The following is a 23704-nucleotide window of genomic DNA, read 5'->3' on the forward strand; positions in this document are numbered from 1 at the left end:
CTCTCCTTCCCCCAAAGGCCCTTCAGAGGGTATGGTCTGCTGTGTAGACTAGGTGTCAGGGATATATCACACAGTAGCCAGGCCCAGGTTGAAGACCTGGTAGAGTGGCACCAGTGAATCCATGCTTCCAGGTTGGTGGGGGTCAGAACACTTGTGGAGGTGCTAGGCCTCTGAGTGGCTTCTGGGGATCAACCATGTTTTAAGAGTGGAGGTGAAGGGGTTAGGAAACATGACCTTTTCAGTTCCAGCTCCCCAACAGGGGTAGCTGTGCGGAATCCCTCTGGAGCTTTCCTCCCATGGGCTACCTGTGCAAGAGATATTCTAGGTTTATGGTTGCCCAGTTATAATCTCATTCAAGAAAGGCAGAAATTGTTTCCATCACTGCATAAGTTGCATTGTACAGAAGTACATAGAATCATAGAATATCAGGGTTGGAAGGGACCCCAGAAGGTCATCTAGTCCAACCCGCTGCTCGAAGCAGGACCAATTCCCAGTTAAATCATCCCAGCCAGGGCTTTGTCAAGCCTGACCTTAAAAACCTCTAAGGAAGGAGATTCTACCACCTCCCTAGGTAACGCATTCCAGTGTTTCACCACCCTCTTAGTGAAAAAGTTTTTCCTAATATCCAATCTAAACCTCCCCCACTGCAACTTGAGACCATTACTCCTCGTTCTGTCATCTGCTACCATTGAAAACAGTCTAGAGCCATCCTCTTTGGAACCCCCTTTCAGGTAGTTGAAAGCAGCTATCAAATCCCCCCTCATTCTTCTCTTCTGCAGGCTAAACAATCCCAGCTCCCTCAGCCTCTCCTCATAACTCATGTGTTCCAGTCCCCTAATCATTTTTGTTGCCCTTCGCTGGACTCTCTCCAATTTATCCACATCCTTCTTGAAGTGTGGGGCCCAAAACTGGACACAGTACTCCAGATGAGGCCTCACCAATGTCGAATAGAGGGGAACGATCACATCCCTCGATCTGCTCGCTATGCCCCTACTTATACATCCCAAAATGCCATTGGCCATCTTGGCAACAAGGGCACACTGCTGACTCATATCCAGCTTCTCGTCCACTGTCACCCCTACGTCCTTTTCCGCAGAACTGCTGCCTAGCCATTCGGTCCCTAGTCTGTAGCTGTGCATTGGGTTCTTCCGTCCTAAGTGCAGGACCCTGCACTTATCCTTATTGAACCTCATCAGATTTCTTTTGGCCCAATCCTCCAATTTGTCTAGGTCCTTCTGTATCCTATCCCTCCCCTCCAGCGTATCTACCACTCCTCCCAGTTTAGTATCATCCGCAAATTTGCTGAGAGTGCAATCCACACCATCCTCCAGATCATTTATGAAGATATTGAACAAAACCGGCCCCAGGACCGACCCTTGGGGCACTCCACTTGATACCGGCTGCCAACTAGACATGGAGCCATTGATCACTACCCGTTGAGCCCGACAATCTAGCCAGCTTTCTACCCACCTTATAGTGCATTCATCCAGCCCATACTTCCTTAACTTGCTGACAAGAATACTGTGGGAGACCGTGTCAAAAGCTTTGCTAAAGTCAAGAAACAATACATCCACTGCTTTCCCTTCATCCACAGAACCATGGTTTCTATTCATTCTATTCATATGTTTCTTATTTTTATAGCTGTAGAAAATACTTTTCACGATTTTTATGGCACATTTCACAGGCAGTATAATGTGTCAGACTTAATGTTGCTGTTAACTTTTTATATTACCTGTTGTGCTTTCTTTTTACTGTCGCCTTAACACTGCATTCCACTTCATATTTCATTAGTCATAGAGATGTATACATAAGTGTGCTCAGTAGTGCGCAACTCACACTTTTAAAATGTGTATGGAGAGAGAACTTGTGACGTAGACATTCTAAAGGCTTAGGAATTATCATTTTCCATCTTCTTTGTGTATCGAGCCTTTGGAAGAAGTAATTACTTTGTTGGCAAACATAAAAAGATTTTCACAATGTTATTTACTCTTGAGGAAATAAATAATATCTTCTAATTATTTAAGAGCAGTAAAAACCAAACATTGCTGTTAGCATAGTGTGGTCGATGGTGTGTGATAATGAAATAACATGAGGCGGTGGTGATTAAAGAACTGGCAGTTTCACTGTGCCTACATGTCTGCCATTGAGAACTGCTAATCCTCCAAGTTCAATTTAAGTTCAGTGAGCAGAGAAAATGAGGAGGGGTAGTATCATAGTATCATTCAGTACCAGAAAATGGGTTAAAATTAGAAATACAGTTCAAAAATTACTCAGAAGCATGACCGGGTATAAATTCTTTTTTTTTTTTTATTTAAACAAAAGATATTCCAATACAGACAGGAGTGCTACCACTCTGAATTGTGCATGTTAAATTAGAAGACATTGAGAAAATCAAATTATTGTAGTAGTCTCTAATTAACAGATTTTGTTCTGAATCTTGTGGGAAACCTACTGTCTTTTAGGAGGGAAACTGTTCGTTAAAGCCTTAGCACAACCCAGTCATTCAGAAGAATTTGTTACATCTAGGAATGAGAGTAGGAGATCTTGTAGCAGTTCTTATGTTCTTAGCAAATTGAAATGCAGAAATGTGGTTTCATGCCCACAAAATGAAAGAGTCTTTGTTGTATGCATTGCTGTATATTGGCAGCAGGTTAAAATGCTCTTTATTCAGTATAGTGTCTCTCATTTCCTCTTCTTGGCATTAGTCATGATCAGTAATTAAGCTCACCTTTCACCTTGATAGGAATGCAAACACTTTCACATAGAGTAAACTCCTGAGGACAAAGAGTGTATTTTCAGTGTGCTTGTGATTCAGTGTGATAGTTCTTTTTGTTGTACTGTCTTCTCAAGATGAGGCAGGGCACTTCTGCTGCACTCAGAATTACAAGGCATTGGGTAACAATTATTTGGACTAAATGCCAGTTGAATGTTTTTTTTATAAGAAAAGTAAGAGCAGGAAAATCTGCAGCAGACCTATTTGTTTCAATTAGTTAATCTGGTCTGCTCTAAAATTGTTGTAATCGCAATAGGAATGTCCTCTGGATTATAAAGGTTTGTTCTTTTTTGTTTGCTTTTGTTTTTTAATCCAACCCTGAAAAGTTAAAACAAACAGACAAACCAGACTGGTAGTTCCTCTTCCATAGAGGACAGTATCAGTGGCAGAGGGAGCAATAGTAATGTTATGAGTAGCGCCCTACCAAATTCACAGCCATGAAAAATGCATCACAGACCATGAAATCTGGTCTCCCCCCATGAAATCTGGTCTTTTGTGTGCCCCGCCAGTAGCAGCTCAGCAGTACGGGTGGCAATACCCCATACCATGCCACCCTTACTTCTGCATTGCTGTCTTCAGAGCCTGGCAGCCAGAGAGCGGCGGCTGCTGACTGAGGGCCTGGCTCTGCAGGCAGCAGCGCAGAAGTAAGGGTGGCGATACCATACCAGGCCATCCCTACTTCTGTGCTTCTGTTGCTGGCGGCAGCTCCGCCTTCAGAGCTGGGCTCCCGGCCAGCAGCCGCCGCTCTCCAACTGCCCAGCGCTGAAGGCAGCGCCGCCGCCAGCAGCAGTGCGGAAGTAAGGAGAGCAGTACTGCAACTTCCCCTACGCTAATCTTGTGACATCCCCACAATTCCTTTTTGGGGTCAGGACCTCTACAATTAGAACACTGTGAAATTTCAGATTTAAATAGCTGAAATCATGAAATTTGCGATTTTTAAAATCCTGTGACCGTTAAATTGACCAAAATGGACTGTGAATTTGGTAGGGCCCTAGTTATGAGCTAGGTGAAACCTTGTTATGGTTTGAGGTTAAAACCGCATTCGAACTGATGTGTGAATGCGCCCATCTTCGTCAGAAACACTTAAGGAGCCACGTGTAAAACAAAGCCTAACAGACTCTGCCGAGTGTGGGGAAGGGTTCCACTGGATATTGTGACCGGATGTGTGTGTGTGCCAAATATACACAAATTGAGAACCAAAAAGAAAAAAGAGAGGCAGAAGCAGAAAAGAAAATCAAGAAATAGCCTTGTGAGCATTGTGTGACCCTGGAAAAAGCTAGAGAGAGCTCTTGGTTTTGGGTCTGGTGTTGGCCAAAGAGGCTTGATTGAAACTGTAAGCTAAGAAATGGCGTCTTTTGTGCTTGGTTCCTCCTGTGTTTGGAGAAGCAGGACTTTGTACATTCCTTGTAAATAAACAAGATTGCATAAAAAAAATAATCAGACTTCCATCAATTTCTGCTTCCAACTGGAGCATCCCTCTCCTGAAATTTGACTAACCACTCAGATTACCTTTGTCCTTTTTGATCCAACAAACCTTACTCCCAGTGGTGTGCCTCCATGAGTGGGTGCTCACACGCAAATGAGGAGATCAACTAAACTGAGCCACGGTGATTTGCATTATATTAGAAACAGAGGGAGAACTAAGGGGGAGTTGTTTGTCAAAAATAAAAACTTACAGCAAGACAACTGAGTTCTAAATTTTTAAGATGCTACAAAATACTTTTAAAAATAATTCTCTAATCAAGAATGTGACAGTGATTCATGAAGTGGGGACTATGGCTCTGAAGTAAGTCTGTAGTTTCGTTTTTGTTTAATTCAATTCTGTAACTCTCATTTCCTGCTTTTGGAATTAGTCATGATTAGGATCGAATGTGAATTGATTTCTGAGCTTTTTAAGTGAATGCTGATTACAGAAGAACTTAAGATTATTTATGTGGGGGATATTTTCAAAGGTACAAAAGGCAAATTAGGCAAATTTTCTTCTGTGTCTTTGAAAATCTTCCATTATACATTAATTAGGGAGGTTTGCAAAATGGAATCCTTTCCACTGACTTCAATGGACTTTGGATCAGCATTAGTCAGCAGTGAGGTATATGGGCTTACTAGTATTACAGTTAAAAGGAGAGTATGTTCCTCAGTAACTGACTAATTGAGAGATCCTCAGTTTCATAGTACATGTGCAGTCCTGCCTTTTCTTTTAGAATTCACTCAGACCAACAACAGGAGTTACAGGAGGATTCTGGGATTTAACCTGAAAACTCCTCTCCTGGAGTTGGAGTGTGTTTTCATTTTAACAAACTAGGGTTGCAAACAAAAGCCGAGCAAGTTGTGGAGTATTAGGGTAGTCTATTGCTAAGGTAGTCATTAGGGTAATCTTTACTATGTCCTGTATAAACGTTGTCTTTAAAAAAATCTGTTTTTAATTGTACAGGGTAACTGGGTATTTCTGAATGTTCCCACATGCTAATAAAAACAAACAAAACACCCAAACTTGTTTGTTCTCTTGAATTCTTATCTGAATGTTCAGTTGCATATTCTTCTAACTAATCTGTTCTTAAAATGAAGAGTTGAATAATTTGTTCAATCTCTGCAGCGCTAGTAAGTGGAAAAATCATTACGACCCCATGGCTCTCTGGTGGCCAATACGAAATGAAGTGGTGGTCTCAGTCTAGTTCCTAGTGGCCAGTGCAGCTCTCTGTACAGCAAACATGCTACTGTAATTGGCACATTTTATTTAGTATTGGCAGAGAGGTCAATCGTTGAACAGAGCAGGGGGACTGAATTTACGAGCGGTAGATTTTCCAGGTGCGGATGGGGCACTTTGATCACCCCCGCCAATATGGAGAAGCTTGCACTACTGCCATGTGCATGAACAGAGGATTTTAATCTCCAGAATTGCTGATCTGCAACCTTTCACAAAAACCAAAATTATCCTACAGCAACAACTAAAAACTAAGTGGTTACATGAGTTGGCTTTATTAGCCCGTGCAGTATGTAAGCACACATAAAAAGGAGAGTGAAGCCAGCTTTTGTAGGCCACAGTTAGAACCCTGTTACAGATCTCCCAGAAGATTCTCAAAATCTCCCACGTTACCTGAAGACAATTCTAGATCTCCTTATTTCCCCCAGGAGTTAAGAAACTAATATTAATATAACTCATGCCTGTGCTCAGTTTTTCTGCAGTCCATGGTGTTCACTCTTATTCATTTTAGGTGTTTCCTTTAGTTTGATGACTTTCTTACATTTAGAAGTTAGTCAGCTAAATCATGCTTTTGTAAAGCCAAAACTCTCCTGGTGCAGCACAAACAAAATGTTAGCAAAGGTCACACATTCAACAACAGATCTGTCTACCTCTTCCTTTCCTTTCTAGATGCGAAGTAAGTGCCTTTTTGACTCTTGCACTAAAAACAAATGACCTGCTCACTTGGGATATGTCTTCACTGCAGAGTTTACTTGAGATAGCCGTGCCCATCTGTGAGTCTCCACACTGCAAAGCCACACTTGAGTCATACCTGTGTTGCCATGTCTACACAGATGTTGCAGCAATCTGAGTGAGGCACGAGAACTTCTGGAGACATATCCCATGGTTCTCAGTGGTGCACTAAACTGAGCCGCATTAGCAATTGTTTTGCGGTTTATTGTGGGCAAATTTGTCTATTCTTCTTGGGCCCCTGTGTGTGGAAGTGTTCTGAGCCCACCAACGCAATAAACTAAAGCACTTCCCTATCCCTGCTAAATTAACTTACATTCATGCTGTAGGCATGGGAGGAAAATATCAGCTACCTCCTAACATTCCATTAATCCAGGGGAACGTCATCAGTCCAACTGTTTCTGTGCAGAATCAATACCTAAAGGCTTACAGCTAATACTTGAAATGTGTAATTTCCCCCATCCATCTTGAGGAGTCACATGCCAGCTGAGCTATTTGCAACATGACTTTCTCTTTTAAAAGTGTTCCCCTCCGTTTTCTTGGCACGTCTTGCAGTGGCATTTCAGTAAAGAACTAAGAAAGGAGTATATTTTCAGAAATGAGGCACATTTTGAAAGAACATTGTTTTTTCTAATGGTAATTTTATATCTAATACAAAATGCTTCTGAATGGGCACTGTTATATTAATTTAAATGAAATAAGCTAACAGTGTTAATATAACCCCGCCGCTGTCTAACATTAAATGGTGTTGGAAAAGGTCTGGTTCGTCAGCCTGCTTAGCACCATGGCAAACACACCAATAAAATTTTTTTTAAATCTTTTATTAAAGATACAGACAAGAAGGAAAAACAGCTAATAGCATTTGAAATGTAAAATATTAAGTTAGGCCTTCAGTTGGTTTGATGAAAGATTTTAAAAGGAAACCCCCCATGCTGTTTGACAGTGTCGTAGGTGGTAATAACTGGCCTTTTGGGGAAAAGAGAAGTTAGTTGAGATGGGCTGGAGATGTCATTGCTGCTGCTGTTGTTGTTGACAGCCATCTTAGAAGGAAAAGCCCCCTTGTTTGACTGTCTCTTAGATGGTATCAAAGATGGTATAACTGTCATCTCAGGTGATGTTTGGGTTCAGCTGGAGCTGGTAGGGGTGGCGATATCACCTGGGACCTTCTCTCTCTCTGGCCCAGTCTGGTCAGGACACCTCTCCAGATCAGGATGATGAAATCCTGGGGTCCCAGAACACAGCGTGGGTGGCAGCTATGGTGATGAAGCTTGCTCCAATAGCCATTGTCTGTTCTTTCATTCTGTTCTTTTTCTTTCCAGCTTTCCCCACAAAATTTCTTGCTTTTAAGGACCCAAAAAGGGAGCGATGGGTGGCATAGCCTATCCCTTTGTTATTTTGTTCATCAATTAGGCCTAATGTCTGACTCATTAATTGATTTTGGCTCATTAACTTCCGGCTCCTCATCTCCATAACTTCAACACAGTCCTTGAGTCATATCAACTTGTCCTTTTTTGTTTAGACTAATTCAGTCTGTCTGTCTCCCTTTCATACCTTTTCCATCAACATTTGTTGTTATAGGTTATGTAACATTGTATGAACTTTTACATACTTTTTACAGTTGAGCTCACAATTCAGGTAAATTTGTAGGCCCAATTGTCACAACAGCATCCAAGATCTCCCTGGTTCCTTGTTATTTTCTGCTCTCCCGCCAAAAGATAACTTACTAGGTCAAATTGTAATTTCTGGTCTTTGCTCCTGAGACACATAAGAGGCTCCTAATTGACTTAAAAATAAGCCTGGTTTAAACCAAAACGCACCTTTTTGCACTGGTTTAACTAAACCAGTGTAGAGTGACACATTTAGTTAAACCAGTACAACTTTCCCATGGAGATGTCCCCTCACCTTCTATTTCTCTGTTGTTGTTTTTTCAAACTATGCAAATGTAGGACTAGGAAATCAGCAAAAAGGAAAGAGATGCACCTTTTGTGAGGTTGTTTTTTTTTTTTTTTTTAAGAAAGGTGTGTCTGTTAGAGATGTTGGGATGATAGTACCTCTATAAGCTACTTGTTCTTTCCCTCAAGGTCCCAGTGCATCAATCAGATGAAAGAATTAAAAGAACAATGTGAAGAGAGGATAGATGAGATCACAAAAAAAGGCAGTGAGGCACCACAGGCCAAGGAAATCAAAGACTTATTGAAAAATTCCAACAAAAACTACCAGGTAAGCCTGTGTTTTGTTTTGTTTTTTGGTTTTTTTTTTGGCAGAAAGTCAGTTGTACCATTATTTAAGAAGTCAATAGAGCTGTGCTATGTTGCTTTCTCCCATAGGGTGCTACTCTTTGATCCTTTAATATATAAAATAGGAGAAGATTTTCATGATTTTTTTCTGTTATAATGTACTAGATCTTCCTGTTAAGCTTGTGAGGTTAGTGTTTCTGATAATAAATGAGGAAGTTGCAGCTTGACCTCTGTTGTTTTGAGTGAGGCTTATCTAGGGTTGGAGGTGTCTGTTTTTTGACCGGAAACCCCAGGTGAAAGGGGACCTGTGCTGTGTCTGATCAGCACTGCTGACTGGACCAGCAAAAGTCCAGTTACCGCAGTAACTGCGATCGGCCTCCGCCACCAGGAGGGTGGGAAGAGCAGCTGCTGCTGGAGGAGGCGGGATACTGATAGTACATGGTATTTCATATATTAAAATTAAAACACAAGTTTAAAAAAACAAGCTTTAAAGTAATATGTTATAAAGCAAATTTGCCATTAATTGTACCTTAAAGGATTTTGGTGTTGCAGTTTCATTTTGTAAAGTAATCTGAAGAATGAAAAATGGTTTGTGTTGAGCCTGAAAAGTCTTCTATTCAGAGTTACCTAGAAAGTTGAATGTCAGCTGTGCACCACAAATAAATGTATTCCAGTTTAGTCTTTTTTCTGTTTGGCAATTATTCATTGTTAAAAATTGTTCAAATATTTTGTGCAAACCTATTTAATCCTTTGGATTACTTCTGTACTATTCAGTAAATGAATGGGTTGAGTATTTGCTCTTTGTGCTGTGCTTGGTCACCCAAGTCAAAGCCCTGACTTTGACTGAAATTGGACATTTTTAAGATGTTACACACACTCTTTCTACATAAGCCTTAACAAACATTTTCATAGTTAAGAATTCCCCCCTTCCCCCCTTCATGGACATTCTTGAAAACAAATTGCTGTGTAAATGTTTGTATAATACACAAAGGTGCAAATACTGTCCAAGTGAATTTGTGTATGTGTTATTCAGACATTGTTTGTAAATACTTTATTCCAATATTTGTTCATCTCTAGCTTTACTGAAGCTCAGGCAGGAAACTTTTTGTGCAGAATGCATGTGATTTTCTACACTATTTGTTGGCATTGATAGTTTATGTACCAGGCATATAAAATATTTTATATGCTCCCTGGCTTCTATGATCTTATGTAGAATTGTTCTTCTCCTGCATACATTATAAACAAGTACAGAGAAGTAAGAGCTTTATTACAGCCTAGATTTCAAATTGCAAGAAGTTGATATAGGACAGCAGAAACTTAAAGTGCTGCTCAGTTTTATGCTTGTAAAAGCAAACCAGTTTAGCATTTAGCCAGTAAAATGTGCATAGGAGTAAGTTGTTTTTGTTTTAGTTTTGTTTTTTTGTTGCCCCTAAAATTTCAGTGGCTGAATTTCTAAAGTGGCAGAACTTTAAGCTGATATTGTTTTACCGCTATTAAACTTTAAGCAGTTCACTAGAGTAAAGGTTTCCTGGTATATGCTCTATCTCTAGCCTACTTGTAAATTAATCAGTGGCCCTTGCTTTGCCTAGCTGGGGGAGACTGACAGTTTAACAGATCTCACTGTTAAGGAGTTTTCTTGATACTATATATTTAGCCTAGTTCCATTGCATTACAGTGAAGCCTGATTAACTGAAGCTTGGTTCTCATAATCCTGGGGTACCTCGATCCTGGGGTTTCTTAGTGCATGCCCCAGTAGAGCCAGCCAATTGTCATTCCTTTTGCTGCACTCCTGATTTGGTGGACCAGAGAGTTGCTTCTTTATAGTGAGGCCGCCAGCTTCCTCCTTCCATCTGAAACCACTTTATCTGAGACCTCAGAATACCCCTAACGATTCAAATAAAACTGGACTATTCCATATTCTGTATACCACATTTGGAGCTCAGTTGACATTTCTTTGTGACTGATTCACCTTGTCATCTGATGCTGATGTCTGCTATGTGGTTACTTGTGCACAGAGTCTCTATATCAATGAACACTCATGCTGTAGCAAATTGTGATAGCCAAAGTGGCCTCTGTGGCTTTGTAAAACATTTGCTGTACTAAACCCACACATGTTAGCTGCCTTTGTGAACAGTCCAGGTGGTGGTCAACAGGTGTGATAAAGAAGCAGATGGTCCCAATGAGGTGGATGAAGGATTACAATACTTTTTTTGGAGGAGATGGTATTTAGGGGTTTACAAGATCCCCATCTTAATCCGTTTGCCACTCACCCGCTCTCTGAGCTTGGATAAACTTGTGATCAGGCATTACGATAAGTAAACAACAAAAATATGTGCATTGAGTGCAGAGGAGGAGGGCAGGACTCCTAACTAGTAACATCAGAACAGTCCAGGTTGAACTAATTCATGTATCTGAATTGGGCTGCCATAAATTAGTGTTCCCAAAACTTATTGAAAGCTGAGCCCTCCTTGGAAAAAATAACATTAGTAGCTCCTCCAGCCTAGCAGGGCAGCCTGGGGGCAAGTTGTACTGCCTCCGTTCTGGATCCAAAACTATTTCTTGGTGCTCCGGAGGCCCATGTCCTTCCTGCTCGGAAACGGTGCTTCAGAGAACAATAGCCCCTGATGCACAGCAACTACTGAACCTGATGGTACTGGGTGGAGTAGTACTGGAAGAGGCATGATACCAAACTGCTCTGCGTGTGGAAACTGTGCTACTGCTCCAGTGAAGATTTCAGTTCAAATCTATTTCTTGAATTGGTTTTAGATGCATTTAGATTTCTCTAGTCAGGATTAAAGATGAAATATAAATCAGAGCGTAGAAATAAGCATTTGGATGGACAAATCACATATGTCTGTATATGCTTTTAAGGGTAATATTCAGCTGCCAACTTCTAATCGACCAGAGCTTCAACTGCATGAGCTGGAAGAGCAGAAAGGAGATAAGGAGCAAGAGAAGGACAGAATTCCTGGAAATGTAGCTATAGAAGCATCAAAGACAACACCCCATGTAAAAAAGGTAGCAGAGATTGCGTCTCATAGAGACAAAGGTAAGATTGGCTAATTACATCACTAACACCTTAATAGCAACTGAGGTGAGAAACGGCTTCTAATTAATTGAATTTTAATTTAATTAAATGTAAAAAAAATTGCATATAACTTAGTTCAGCAGATTCACATTGATCATTGTATTTTTTCCATGCTTATGGAAAGTTTTATAGTTAAATTGCTAATGACTGTCAAAATATTGGCAGAGGAGTATATTATAGTAGTAGTGGCTAGATCCACAAAGAGGACTTGGGCTCAGCTTTGAAACACCTAACTTTAGGTACTGAGGCTCCCTATACGATGCATGGGAAGAGTTAGGTGCCTAAGAATGGGATCCACAAAAGTCAGCAAGCTAAGTGGGGAGCTGCCTAAGATAGGCAATAGGAAATACTGAAGAGAAGTGCAGGACTAGTCTTGCTCCTTAAAAGGACTTAAGCGTCCACCTCTAAACCCTCTCCTGGAGTTAAGACTGACTGGACTTAGGAGCCTTTCTTGCAAAAAAACAGTGGTGGTGGGTCAGAGAAAGAATGAGTGACTCTGTAGCCTAGTGATTAGTGCTCTCACCCAGGTTCCTGTCCCTGCTGTATTGCATACTCGCTTCAGCAGGAAAAAGATTGAGACCTGCCCGCTAGCCCAGTGGTTAGGGCACTCACTTGGGAAGGAGGAAACCTGTCTTTAAGTCCATGCTCCACACTGGGCAGAGGGGGATTTGAACCTGGGTCTCGCACAGATTAGGTGGCAGCTGAGTTTCTGAGGATTTAAATTTTGGATTTAGACATTTGAAGTGACAATGAGGTGCCTAATCTTTGTGAATCTAGCCCTAGGTATACACTGCAAGTAACAGGACAATGTTGTGTTTGGCAGGCCTAAATTAGTATCCCTAATTTTCTATGGAAAAGATGCTCTCTTTTCTGAAGACTTTCTGAAACAAGGGCTTGAGTTTAATAGCCTAAAACATTAGTTCGTTTTAGTAGGTGTGACCTATCTGCAACCGCTGGAAGTTATCCTTGAGTCAAACACAAGTGACTGGGCTCAATACAGAAGTAACTGGGTGAAATTTAAGGGCCTGTGATATTCAGGAGTTTAAACTAGATGCTCTAATGGTCCCTACTGGCCTTAAACTCTATGAATATAAATGAATGAATAGTTGCCAGGTTCTCAGCTTAGCATCATATGTGTTTGACATTCAGTCTCCTCTTTAATTTTTTTTACCACATTTTCTTAAAATACAACTCTGAGCCTATTGCCGGTCTCGTTCCAGAAGGCTAGTATTTCAATGTGACTTTTTATATAGGGAGCTTCTTGTGAATTGTATCTCAAAATGCTGTAAGAATACAGATACATGGCGAAAATGACACAGCAGTGTATGCTGGGACCAGTAGTGTCCCTGAGCTGCCATCTCCATATTAAAGATGAAAGCAGCTACTACAGGCTATTTGTATAACTCGCATCTGGTCAACCTTTTTGTAGGTTGACTCTGTTTAAAGCCAGTTGCATTGCTAGCAGAGAAGTGCACACGCACCCACCCACACGTTTTTTACACTTTTAATGCTGTGAGAACAGGCATTTACATAGAACATTAAAACTCTGTATTTAAATAATTCTACTTTGCAAGTCCAATTATTAATTGATCTTCTCACTATAACCTGAAAGGGATTCAGACCTTTTCCCTATTTACCATAAAACAAAGACTATGCAGACTTTAAAGCCCTTATGAAATACAAATCCTGCAGTGGTTTCTAATAGTACCTTTAAGTTAGGGTATCCTGATTTATGCCTATACAGCTGTTCGAGTTGATGCAGCTTAAAGAGATGTCCTTGCACAGGAAAAAAATTGAATGTGGGTGGGCAGAGAGCAGTTGATTCTGTTCTAGCTTTTTAAAGGCTTAAGTTTTGCTAGGGCCAAAACTCTGCTTAGTGCACAAACTGTAATTACATTGCTTTACAGAAGAAATACATGATCTGGTTGCGGTGAACAAAGAGGAGCCTAAAACAGAAGATGAGAAGCTTTTTGTTGATCAAGGACCCCCACATGATTCAGCCAAGAGTGCCATGAATCATGAAGAACTAGCTCCTAAACTAGGAAAGGAACCGAATCCATATGAGGGGGTAAATGTTCCTAAAGAAGGTGATGCAGAAAGGGAGTCTGTCAAAATGCAAGAACTACCTGCAGGCCATGCTGTCAATCAAGAAAATGCTGCCAACGAAGAAGTGGAGAGAGAGCACCTCTTAAATTATGATGCTCAGCTGGATGACCAGGAGCCCAATCAGGATGGTTAGTACAAAGACTCACTCAGGCTATCTAGCTGCCAAGTGACTTGCAGCTAGATCCAATGATCTTGTAGAATGTTTCAAGGGTCATTTTTTCCCTGCTGCAGAAATGATTAATATAAAATCTAAAGTGCCACAATGCAGTGGTCTGTCATGTGAAAGACTGGTGCTCAGAGACAAGGTACCTGCTTTTGTTGCTCTGGGGGTGGAAGATGGAGTTTGTTTCCAGCTCTTCTGATTGATTGTTGTATTCTGGAGTGGTTTGGGTCCAAATTGCTACTGTGATCAGCAGTCCTGCCTGTTTGGTACAGATGTTGGGCTGAATCTCGCTCTTTTATCTACACGAGTAAGTCCATTGACATCAGTCAGACTCCTTATGAGTAATTCTAGTAGGATTTGACCTATTAAAATAAATCTATAATGAGGGGTGGGGGTGAAATGTTTCTGTTGGTTTGGAAAAAAAAACCTGCTATTTTTAATAGGAAATTTTTAAATAGTAATATTTGTGTTGGATGTGACCTTGGCAAACTTGCACTACCTATATATGTACCTGGAGACAAAGCAGTCTGAATTTACTCTGTATTACTTCATGCCTGGTGAACTAGAGCCATTATGTTTTAGTTCACTGCTCAGTGTTTACCAGCCAGAGTTTCTCCTGCCTATATAGTAACTGTCCTTAGGCTCTGTCCTTTCCGTGGGTTTGATGTCTGTGAAGCATTGAGTTTCCTCTAGCTGGTGCATCCCCTCAGCTTCCATTGATGCTTTTAGAATCTTGCAGGATTAAGCCCAAAGGCTGAAACATTTAGCAAGTAGTGTGTTTTTAAGCAGACCTGCATCTTTGGCTTCAATTATAGCCCATGGCTACACTAGAAAAGGTTTGCTGGTAACACTGTACTGACACCCATTCCTAGTGTTGATACAGCTTTTGCTGAATATAGTTGATACCAGTTATAGAAACGTAATTAAAAAAGCCAATTACTCCCCTAACTGACATTACACTACTGGCAAAAATTTCTAGTGTGAATAGAGTCTTATAATAACACTCTAAATGTAACTACATTTTTAGTGCTAACAAGCACTTGCTGAGTCTTTGTACGTTAGTTGAATACGTTCTATCCATATTTATTTATACACACGTGTGTAAAAAAACCTCTTGAAATATGATCAGGTATCTTAAAATAATCTTTCACATTTCCTCTTCATGTTTTCAATTCCAAAGCAACAGCCCTACGATGCCGAAAGGTGGGAGAAGTGACTATAGTACAGACAATGTGAAAATAGAAACCTGTCATGACTGTAAAATTAATTCTGTGCAGTTCTTGGAGGAGGACAATGAACAGGGAACCAAAGTTGTAGCCATAAATTGCGTGTGCATGAATATTCATACACTCTGCAGGCACAAATGCTCCCCTCCCCCCCCAAAGAAGCCACAAATATTTTTATGTGGATTTTTTTCTTTGCATTAGCGCATCTTAATCTTTAGTCCATACCTAATAAGCATTCTTCACTTATGGAACTCAGTAATGCAGAGGCTTTCTTTGGTAAATACTGCAGTACTTTATCACTTACAGTACACAATCCTCCAACTTTATTTATCTAGCCCAAAAATGCACAATACATTTAGCATCCATAGACTGTTCAGGTGAAGGAGGTGGGGCCTGAATTTTTTCCATTGCCATTGGTGTATTCCAAGCATTTTGAAGAAATGTCTCTAGCTGGGAGCTAAAAGTACAAATCCAGAGTAGGGTACACTACTGAAATACTAATGGTAGCTTGTGCGCCTTGATATCAAGGCTTATATCCAGTATGGGCTACGCTCTTGAAAGGCACATGATCATAGACACTTGAGTGTCGTGGTGCATGTACACTGTCTCAATGGGCAGGTAGTCATATATTGTGTATTAAAATAACTTTGAAAACGTACAGCTTTTCTAGAAGTGCTTCTGAAGTGTTAACTAACCCTACCCACCTCACAGTGGTGCTGGAGTATTAGTCATATTGTACAGCTGGGAAAACTGAAGCGGAGTTCAAGCAACTTGCTCAGTGAATCAGTGTCAGTGCTGGGATTGGAACCCCACCTGCTGCCATCCCACCCTACTGCCTTCTGAACAGTGGAGACCAGACAGATGTACAATCATTGTCTTTATCGGCATCTTTATTATTAGGTACCAGGCCTACTGATCAATACATGGCGCAGCTACACTAGTTTGGCAGCCTAAGGCTCTATAAGTACCTCAAAACTTCTAGCTGCAGTCATTATGGCTAGTGGCGCAGTCCTAGTGGCAACATTCTCAGCTATATCTGGAATTTCATGTGGAGTACAAATCAAAAGCACACAGGCAATGGGATGTTGCAGAGGAGTTTACACAGGCCCTAAAATGAAGACTGTCTGATTTGTAGCAAAATGAAAAGAATCCCCCAGCCCCAGTTTTGCTGCAAACCTGTTCTCTGCTTTCCAGGTACTAGAGCGTAGTCTCTTGCAGATAAAGCGAAGTCAACGCAAGAAGCCCAAGATTAGTTTTCTGAACTTCATTACAATCTTTTATGCTCCTTGAATGTGATACATGTAGTTAGGCTACCGTTACATACAACACTTTTCATATCAGTCTTTCAGAGCCGGCATGAAAATTTACATGCGTATAGATACAAAATCTCCTTGCCCACACTCACCAGGATAAAACTTACTTACCTACCAAACTCGTTACTTGTCCCGAGTCATTAGACAAACAGGCTTGCAAGGCTGTCATGGGTGGACTACCCCTGTGAATCCTGAAGGCCTGTGGCTTGTTGGAAACATCTTGCTGAACAGAGGAATCTGTTCATTCTTCTTCCCCTTTGCAGGTGCCACCAATAGCTGCTACTGTCCTCCTTTGGTTGCCACTTACCATTTCTTTCTGTGACCTTCTGCTAACACGTGCTCTTCCTATCCCGCTGGACACTGACTTGCTTAGCGTCCTGGGGTATGGGAATTTTAATCTGTCCCTTGGACAGATTTGCAGCAAGGGAGATTAGGTGAGAATGTTTTTCCTAATATCTAACCCTAAGGATAGTTAAGTACTGGAGCAGGTTATCTAGGGAGGTGATGGAATCCTTGTCATTTGGAGCTTTTTAAAGAAGAGATTAGACAAATATGTCAGCAGGCTTGGTCTTGGTGTATGCATTTGCGCCTCTCAGCACGAGCAATTGACTAGATGACCTCTTGAAGGTCCCTTCCGGCCCTACATATCTCATGCTGTCAAGCCTTCTATATACAAGGGTTATAGCAAACTCAGTTCTGAAATTGGATAGGCAACTGCAGCAAGTAAGAATAGCTGAGACCTGAACCTCTAAGCAGAGAATAATCAAATTTCAAAGGTTTAAGATCAACTCTACAACAGGTAGAATTTGAGTATGAGGGAGACTGCTTTTCTAGCAACACTGCTCTACTGCAGCTGTAGCGAGTTGTTGGCCAATAACTAATGAAACGAAATATCTTTATAGGAAAACAGGGAGCAGAAGCAGCGAACCAGAACAACATAGCAGTGGACTACAACTCAGATGAGAATGAGGCTGAATCTGAAACTGACAAGCAAGCAGCACTGGCAGGCAATGAAAGTAATTTGCATGGTAAAAACCTGTTGCTTTTTTTTAAATCCTCTTGTACACAGTATATTGTATTTTTAGAACTGTCCCTTTAAAAGGGTTTTGGGAGGGATGAAACTGACTGGCTTTCTATTAGTCAGTTTAGTTAACTTTGATGCCTTTGTGCTTGCTCTGAATACAGCTGGGGCCAGATTTTGCTATCACAGTTTTACTCTGGTGCAAAAAGACTTCAGTGAAGTTACTCCCAATTTACATGAGATGAGAGAACTGGGCACTCAGTACAGTTTCATGGTATATGTAAAAGCAAACCATAATAGGATACTTGTGTTATTGCATTATTCTACAATGACCCAATCCTTTCAATAAGGACTATATTGTTTCTCTTGCTCTGTTCCACATCTTACAAATGCAAAATCTGTCAATTATTCCAACTCTTACAGTATTAAGAATTTTACTTTCTTCCTCCCCCATTAGCCCCAAATCCTGAAGATCTGAATATGAAGAACCACTTATTTGACCAAGGTGAAGAGGAGAGACAGAAGCTGTGAATAAGAAAGTACACCATATGTGACTCAATCACCTGCGAACAAATCCAACCATAAAGATCCAGGTGAAGCTAGAATGCTTGATTGCCATCTCAAGGCTTTAAAAGGGTCCCAAATAAAGTAGATTGCTGTTGTGAAGTTTTAGTACTATGCTTCAATGGTTAAAATTATACTTTGTCTCTTACAGAGGTTTGTTTAAAGCAATTCTGACTTCTGTCAAACTTTTTTTTTTTTTTACAGTTTTAAAACCTTAATTAGCTAGCAATAATTGTAATACTTTTAAACAGTCAGCCAAGTTGTACAATCATAAAACAATGGCATGAAGTAGGGGAAACAAAGTAATTCTAAGATCATATATTGAATCCCTACCTGTGCTTCAGATGCTAAACTTAGACTAATCCTCCCCCAGTAAATGGTACGTTTAGTCCTTATCACCACAAAGGCTGGAATAGTTGACCTGACCCTCTCAAACTACTACCGGGCTTTTGGATAGCCCCCCCCCCCTCCGGTTAATGATATCTCTCTTCACCACAGAAGAATAGCATGGTTTCCATTGGAGGTCACTTCAAAGAGGCTGGACCTGCATTCACAAAGCTAGCAAGGTGGTGTGGATTAGCTTGTACAGCTCATCTTAGTCGGAGGATTTGGTTTCTGTAAAACTGACTTGCAGCTCTTGAAGCTACCACTGTCTGTCTGAGGGAAGGCTAAAATGGCATGCCATGTATATTCCTTAATTCACCCATTCACCACTGCATTTAAAGACATTTTTATGTAGGACTCCATGAGTAAACTTGAACACATTGAAGTTATATTATGCATAACAGAATACTTTCTCACTGTTAGTGTACAATGTTTTTACTGTAACATGTTGAATGTATTCATTGTGGTAAACAAACATACAATACCTCCTCGTGCCATTAGAAAAGCTTTAGGAGCGCTGGCCTTGCTTGTTACTGCAAGGTGCCTGTTTGAAGCAGGACTTTAAAGTGTGGAAAGTCCACCGCACCATCTATCAGAGAGAGTTCTCCACCATGCTGTTTTAAAACTATTAGTATCTCACACTCTCTCAGCTACCCCTGAGGTTTTGTCCTTGATTCCACTTGTAAATCCTGATTGCTAAAAGTGGGTAGGTTACAGGGATTTGGATCCTGATACTGAAGGTCGCCTGTATGCCACAGTCCAGTGTGTCAAACAGCAAGAGAAAAGAAAATGAAAGCAGCTTGTATCCTGTAACTGCTTGTTCAAGAGGACTATTTTTATAACTCGAACAAATCCAAATCAAGAGTTGAGATACTAATGCAGAACAGTAGACAGTAAAACACAATTAGAGGAGAGAAGAGGTAGTAGGCATGACTGAATTGTACAAAGGACTGCACATTGCATTTAAGTTATACTCTAACAGCGAGGGAAATCTGATGCTTAACTCACTACTCATGCACTTTATTTCCTTTCCAGTTATGTACTGTATGCCATAGCTCACAGTGCCAATATTCTGGCTTTAATAATTTGAGCACAATATTTTTGTATCTTAAATAAAGGTAGTTGCCAGACAATAAATAGGGCTGTGCTCAGAAGCTGCATTAAACCTGGCCTTTGTTATACATAAATGAATGCACATAGACAAGATTTGCTTACGAGAGTTGAGAGTTTCTGAATAATGTTATTTTAAATTGTCCTAATAAAGGCATTGCAATGTCCCCCTCTATACAGTAATAAAGCCAGACACAGAAATATTACATTTCTGAAAATTTTCCTCTCACAATACATTGTGTTCATGGTTTGGGGTTAGGCTATACAAACTTAAGGAAAAAATACAGGCATTTTGTAGAGTGACAGAGGAATGGGAGAGACAAGAGGACACCACCTCTAAAAATGTGGCCAAAGTTGGGATGTACTACCTTTGGCAGTAGTTGCAGTTTTTAGTATAAAGTTAAATTATCTACCCCAACTCTCCAGCCATTAGGTAATATTACACATCAAGCTGCTCAGACAGCTTAAAAAGATAAGGTGGACATTAATTTATAACTGTCATCCATTACATGGGGGTACAGAATCATCTGTAAATAAAAACTTACTTTCTAAATGGTTTTTGAAGGATTCAAATTTTAACTGTAATTTTTAAAAATGTAAAAGGCTTATGTCAACAGTATAGAAAAGAATTTTAGAACTAAAGCTTTTTGTAGTGGGGCAAGAGAAATTAGATTTACTCAGAACTGTGGTTTTAAACAGCTTTGTATATTGCCTAAAACCATTTGTACTCACTTTTTGAGTTTCCTGAATGAAGTTATGAACTTGATGGGGAGGGGAACTGATTTTTGTTCTTGTTCAAAATGTTTTGCAATCAAAAATCTGATCAATTTTAGACAAACATTTTAAAATAAAACTAAATCCTTCTCAGTGTGTATTTAACTTATTTTAAACAGGGTTGGTTTACTTTCAATGTTAGCTCCTAGTGCGGGGGGGAGAAAAGAAAACTGGTTCATTTACCCAATTTCTAATTCATGTATTCTGTAAATGTGATACAGTACAGAAGTTATTTCTAGTTTAACATGTTACCTGTTGACCAGCTTGTATATTTCCAGTGGAAGGTGGTTGCCTTTGAAAGTGAGCAGTCCAGTTTGCCTGGAAGTCTAGTAACAATAATTCTTCACAATGCGGAGAAGTAGAGAGCTCAGTGCACTAAAGTATTTTTGTATTGAATTTACATAGGAGAGAAGTTAACTAACTTAATTATTGCTTTCTAATATATTTAGTCTGCCAGTTTTGGGTGTTCAGCTTCAACTTCAATTAAACCATTTTGTAGAGCTGGTTAGAAGTTGTCGAGAAGAACACTTTACCATCAATGTCAATTCGTAGAAAGCTAAATGTTGTTTTTCAAGTGATGGTCCCTTTGTAGATTCCAGCTGAATTTAGAAAAGTGTTTTATAATAAACTTAGTCAAGCTCAGAACAAAATGTTTCAATCAACCCAAAATGAAGGCTTTGGAATTTTTGTTTTGTGGGAAATTTAAATGTTTCTGTTCCATTTTGGAACACAGAGTTTTAAAATTGCATAATTTCCTGCAAAATGAAAAATTCAGCTCATCTTGCCTTCTGGTCTTGCTTTTTAATCCAACTGTTATTCTTAGAACTGGCTTAGAGTGAGGCATAAACTCAGTCAGGAGTTCTGCCACTCCTAACTTTCACAAAATATCTGCTCGCCTCAAGCAAAGACTACTGTGTACTGTTGCTTTGAATGAATTTTCAACCCTTTTGTAACAAAGAAACAAACCAACCTTCCCTATGGTAATTCTGGGCAATGAGGTAGGCAAAACTTTGCAGAGAGTCTATGAAGTGCCTGCTTTGCTTGCTATATTACCATTTTGACTTGACAAGTGCTTTGGAAACAGGTTTATAAGAGTTGGAGTATCAAGACATTTAAAGATTCTGGACATGATCTTCAAGCTTCTTGAAAGGGCTAGACCCAAGCTCCTAAAAGACAGGCTCTTTGTTACCATGATTTTATGGCAGTTCTGATCAGGAACAGTGGAACTGTCAGCTCCAAGGGTGGTGCTGTCAGCTCCATGTCCATGGTTTTAGAACTCTCTTCCACAAGAAATTAAAGAAACTTTACCAGGTTTGGAACATGACCCAACTCTATTAAATGTGTGTAAATGCTATGATAAACAATTTACTATACTCATTTTTACCTAGAGGGAAGGTCAGAGATTAATGATGATTAGACTGGATGGTAGACCGATGTACTTGCTGTAAGGTGCTTGGATATCATACTAGCTCATGTGCAAATACTGATTAAAGGAACTGCTGTGCAGTTGATTTGAGCAATTAGCTCCTTGTAAGTCGTTTTGTCTGGACAGCTACACGATCTAGGTCTAGAAGAAATTCCTTAATGAGATTTCCCCCTCTTCCTTTTGTTACATGTTGGCTTAACTGAGAAGTGTTTATATAAATGTGAACACACTGCTTCTCCCTAAAGGTAACAGAGGCCCATTTTGCTTTTAAAGTGAAAAAAGTGAAATTCTGTAAATTACATGGTATCAGAGAGTAAAGTAGCTGCCTCTGGAACAGCCTGTAGTTATAGCCATCAAGTGCCTATAAAAATAGTGCTCTTATGCTACAGCTTTGCAGTTGCGCCATAACTACGCTTCATTCAAATAAGTAAGTTATTTGTCTCAATATACCGGTGAAATTGAACAGCCTGTGTCATACAGGCAGTCAGACTCTCCTGGCCTTAAACTCTATTAGTCTATGAATACCTTTTGAGTTTGTGAGGCTGGGGAAAAAAAAATGTTTTAATTGTAAGCTGAGCAAATGTGATGGTAATTAAGATCAAAACCTAGAACCCTGGGGACAAGGGAGAGACAAGAGAGGGATATCAGATCAGTATCATAGATGTCTGTATATTAATGCAAGAAATATGGGGAACAAACAGGAAGAACTAGAAATAAACACAACTATGGCATAGTTCGCCTCACAGAGATTTGGTGGGATAATATTCCAGAAGGGTACAGCTGGCTCAGGAGGTGTTACCTTATATATCAAAACTATATACACTTGCACTGAGATTGAAAAGGAAATAGGAGATGGAATTGTTGAAAGTTCCTGGGTAGGTGTAAAAGGGGTAATAAACAAACAAACCAAGAGATGTCATGGTAGGATTCTACTATAGATCACCTAACTAGGAAGGAGAGATGGATGAGACTTTTTTTTTTTTTAAACAACTAACAAAAGCAGCCCAAGCACAGGACTTGGTGGTGATGGGGGACTTCAACTATTCAGACATCTGTTGGGAAAATAATACAGCAGGGCACAGATTATCCAACAAGTTCTTGGAACACATTGGAGCAGCAACTAGGAGAGAGGCTGTTCTAGGCTTGATTGTGACAAACAGGGAGGAACTGGTTGAGAATTTGAAAGTGGAAGGCAGCTTGGGAAAAAGTGATCATGAAATGACAGCTCATGATTCTAAGGAAGGGTAGCAGGGAAAACTGCCCAATAAAGGTAATGGATTTCAAGAAGGGAGGCTTTAGCAAACTCAGTGAATTGGTAGGTAAGATCCCATGGGAAGCAAGTGTAAGGGGAAAAACAGTTTGAGAGAGTTGGCAGTTTTTCAAGGAGACATTTAAGGGTACAAGAGCCAACTATCACTGTGCAGCAAAGATAGACAATATGGCAAGTGACCCCGCTGGCTTAACCAAGAGATCTTCAATGATCTAAAACTCAAAAAGAGAGTCCTACAAAAAGTGGAAATTAGGTAAAATTACAAAGGATAAATATAAACAAAGAACAGAAGTGTGTAGACACAAAATTAGAAAGGCCAAGGCACAAAATGTGATTCAACTAGAGACAAAGGGTAACAGGAAAACATTCTACAAATACTTTAGAAGCAAGAGGAAGACCAAGGACAGGGTAGACCTATTACTCAATGGGAGGGGGAGAGAGAAAGACAATAACAACATGTGGAAAAGGCAGCACTGCTAACTTTTTTGTTTCACTTTTCACCAAACAGGTTAGTAACTATTGAACGTCTAACATAGTGAACACCAGTGAATATGAGGTAGGAACTGTGGCTAAAATAGGGAAAAAAAACAAGTTAGAGGTCTTCAAGTCACCAGGGCCTGATGAAATACATCCTAGAATACTCAAGGAGTTAACTGAGGAGATATGAGCCATTAGAGATTATCACAGAAAATGCATGGAAGACAGGAAAGAATCCAGAGGACTGTAAGAGGGCAAATATAGTGACAATCTATAAAAAGGGGAATCAGGACAACCCAGGGAATGAATTACAGACCACTCAGTTTAACTTCAGTACCGGGA

General features: G+C 40.1%; 1 protein-coding gene across 2 annotated transcripts in view; it reads left to right on the top strand.

Moving 5' to 3' along the window:
* GOLM1 (golgi membrane protein 1) overlaps window positions 1-21712 on the top strand; it is a 96781-nt gene extending 75069 nt beyond the window's left edge. For both annotated transcript variants that reach the window (XM_073345027.2, XM_073345028.2), the window contains exons 6-10: window positions 8285-8423; window positions 11312-11489; window positions 13436-13762; window positions 17239-17364; window positions 17815-21712. In XM_073345027.2, the coding sequence (XP_073201128.1) occupies window positions 8285-8423; window positions 11312-11489; window positions 13436-13762; window positions 17239-17364; window positions 17815-17888 (844 nt within the window). In that variant the 3' untranslated portion in view covers window positions 17889-21712. The remainder of the gene's footprint in view (window positions 1-8284; window positions 8424-11311; window positions 11490-13435; window positions 13763-17238; window positions 17365-17814) is intronic.
* The last annotated feature ends 1992 nt before the right edge of the window (window positions 21713-23704 follow it).

Source organism: Lepidochelys kempii, chromosome 5, assembly GCF_965140285.1.
Source record: "Lepidochelys kempii isolate rLepKem1 chromosome 5, rLepKem1.hap1, whole genome shotgun sequence".
Lineage (NCBI taxonomy): Eukaryota > Metazoa > Chordata > Testudines > Cheloniidae > Lepidochelys > Lepidochelys kempii.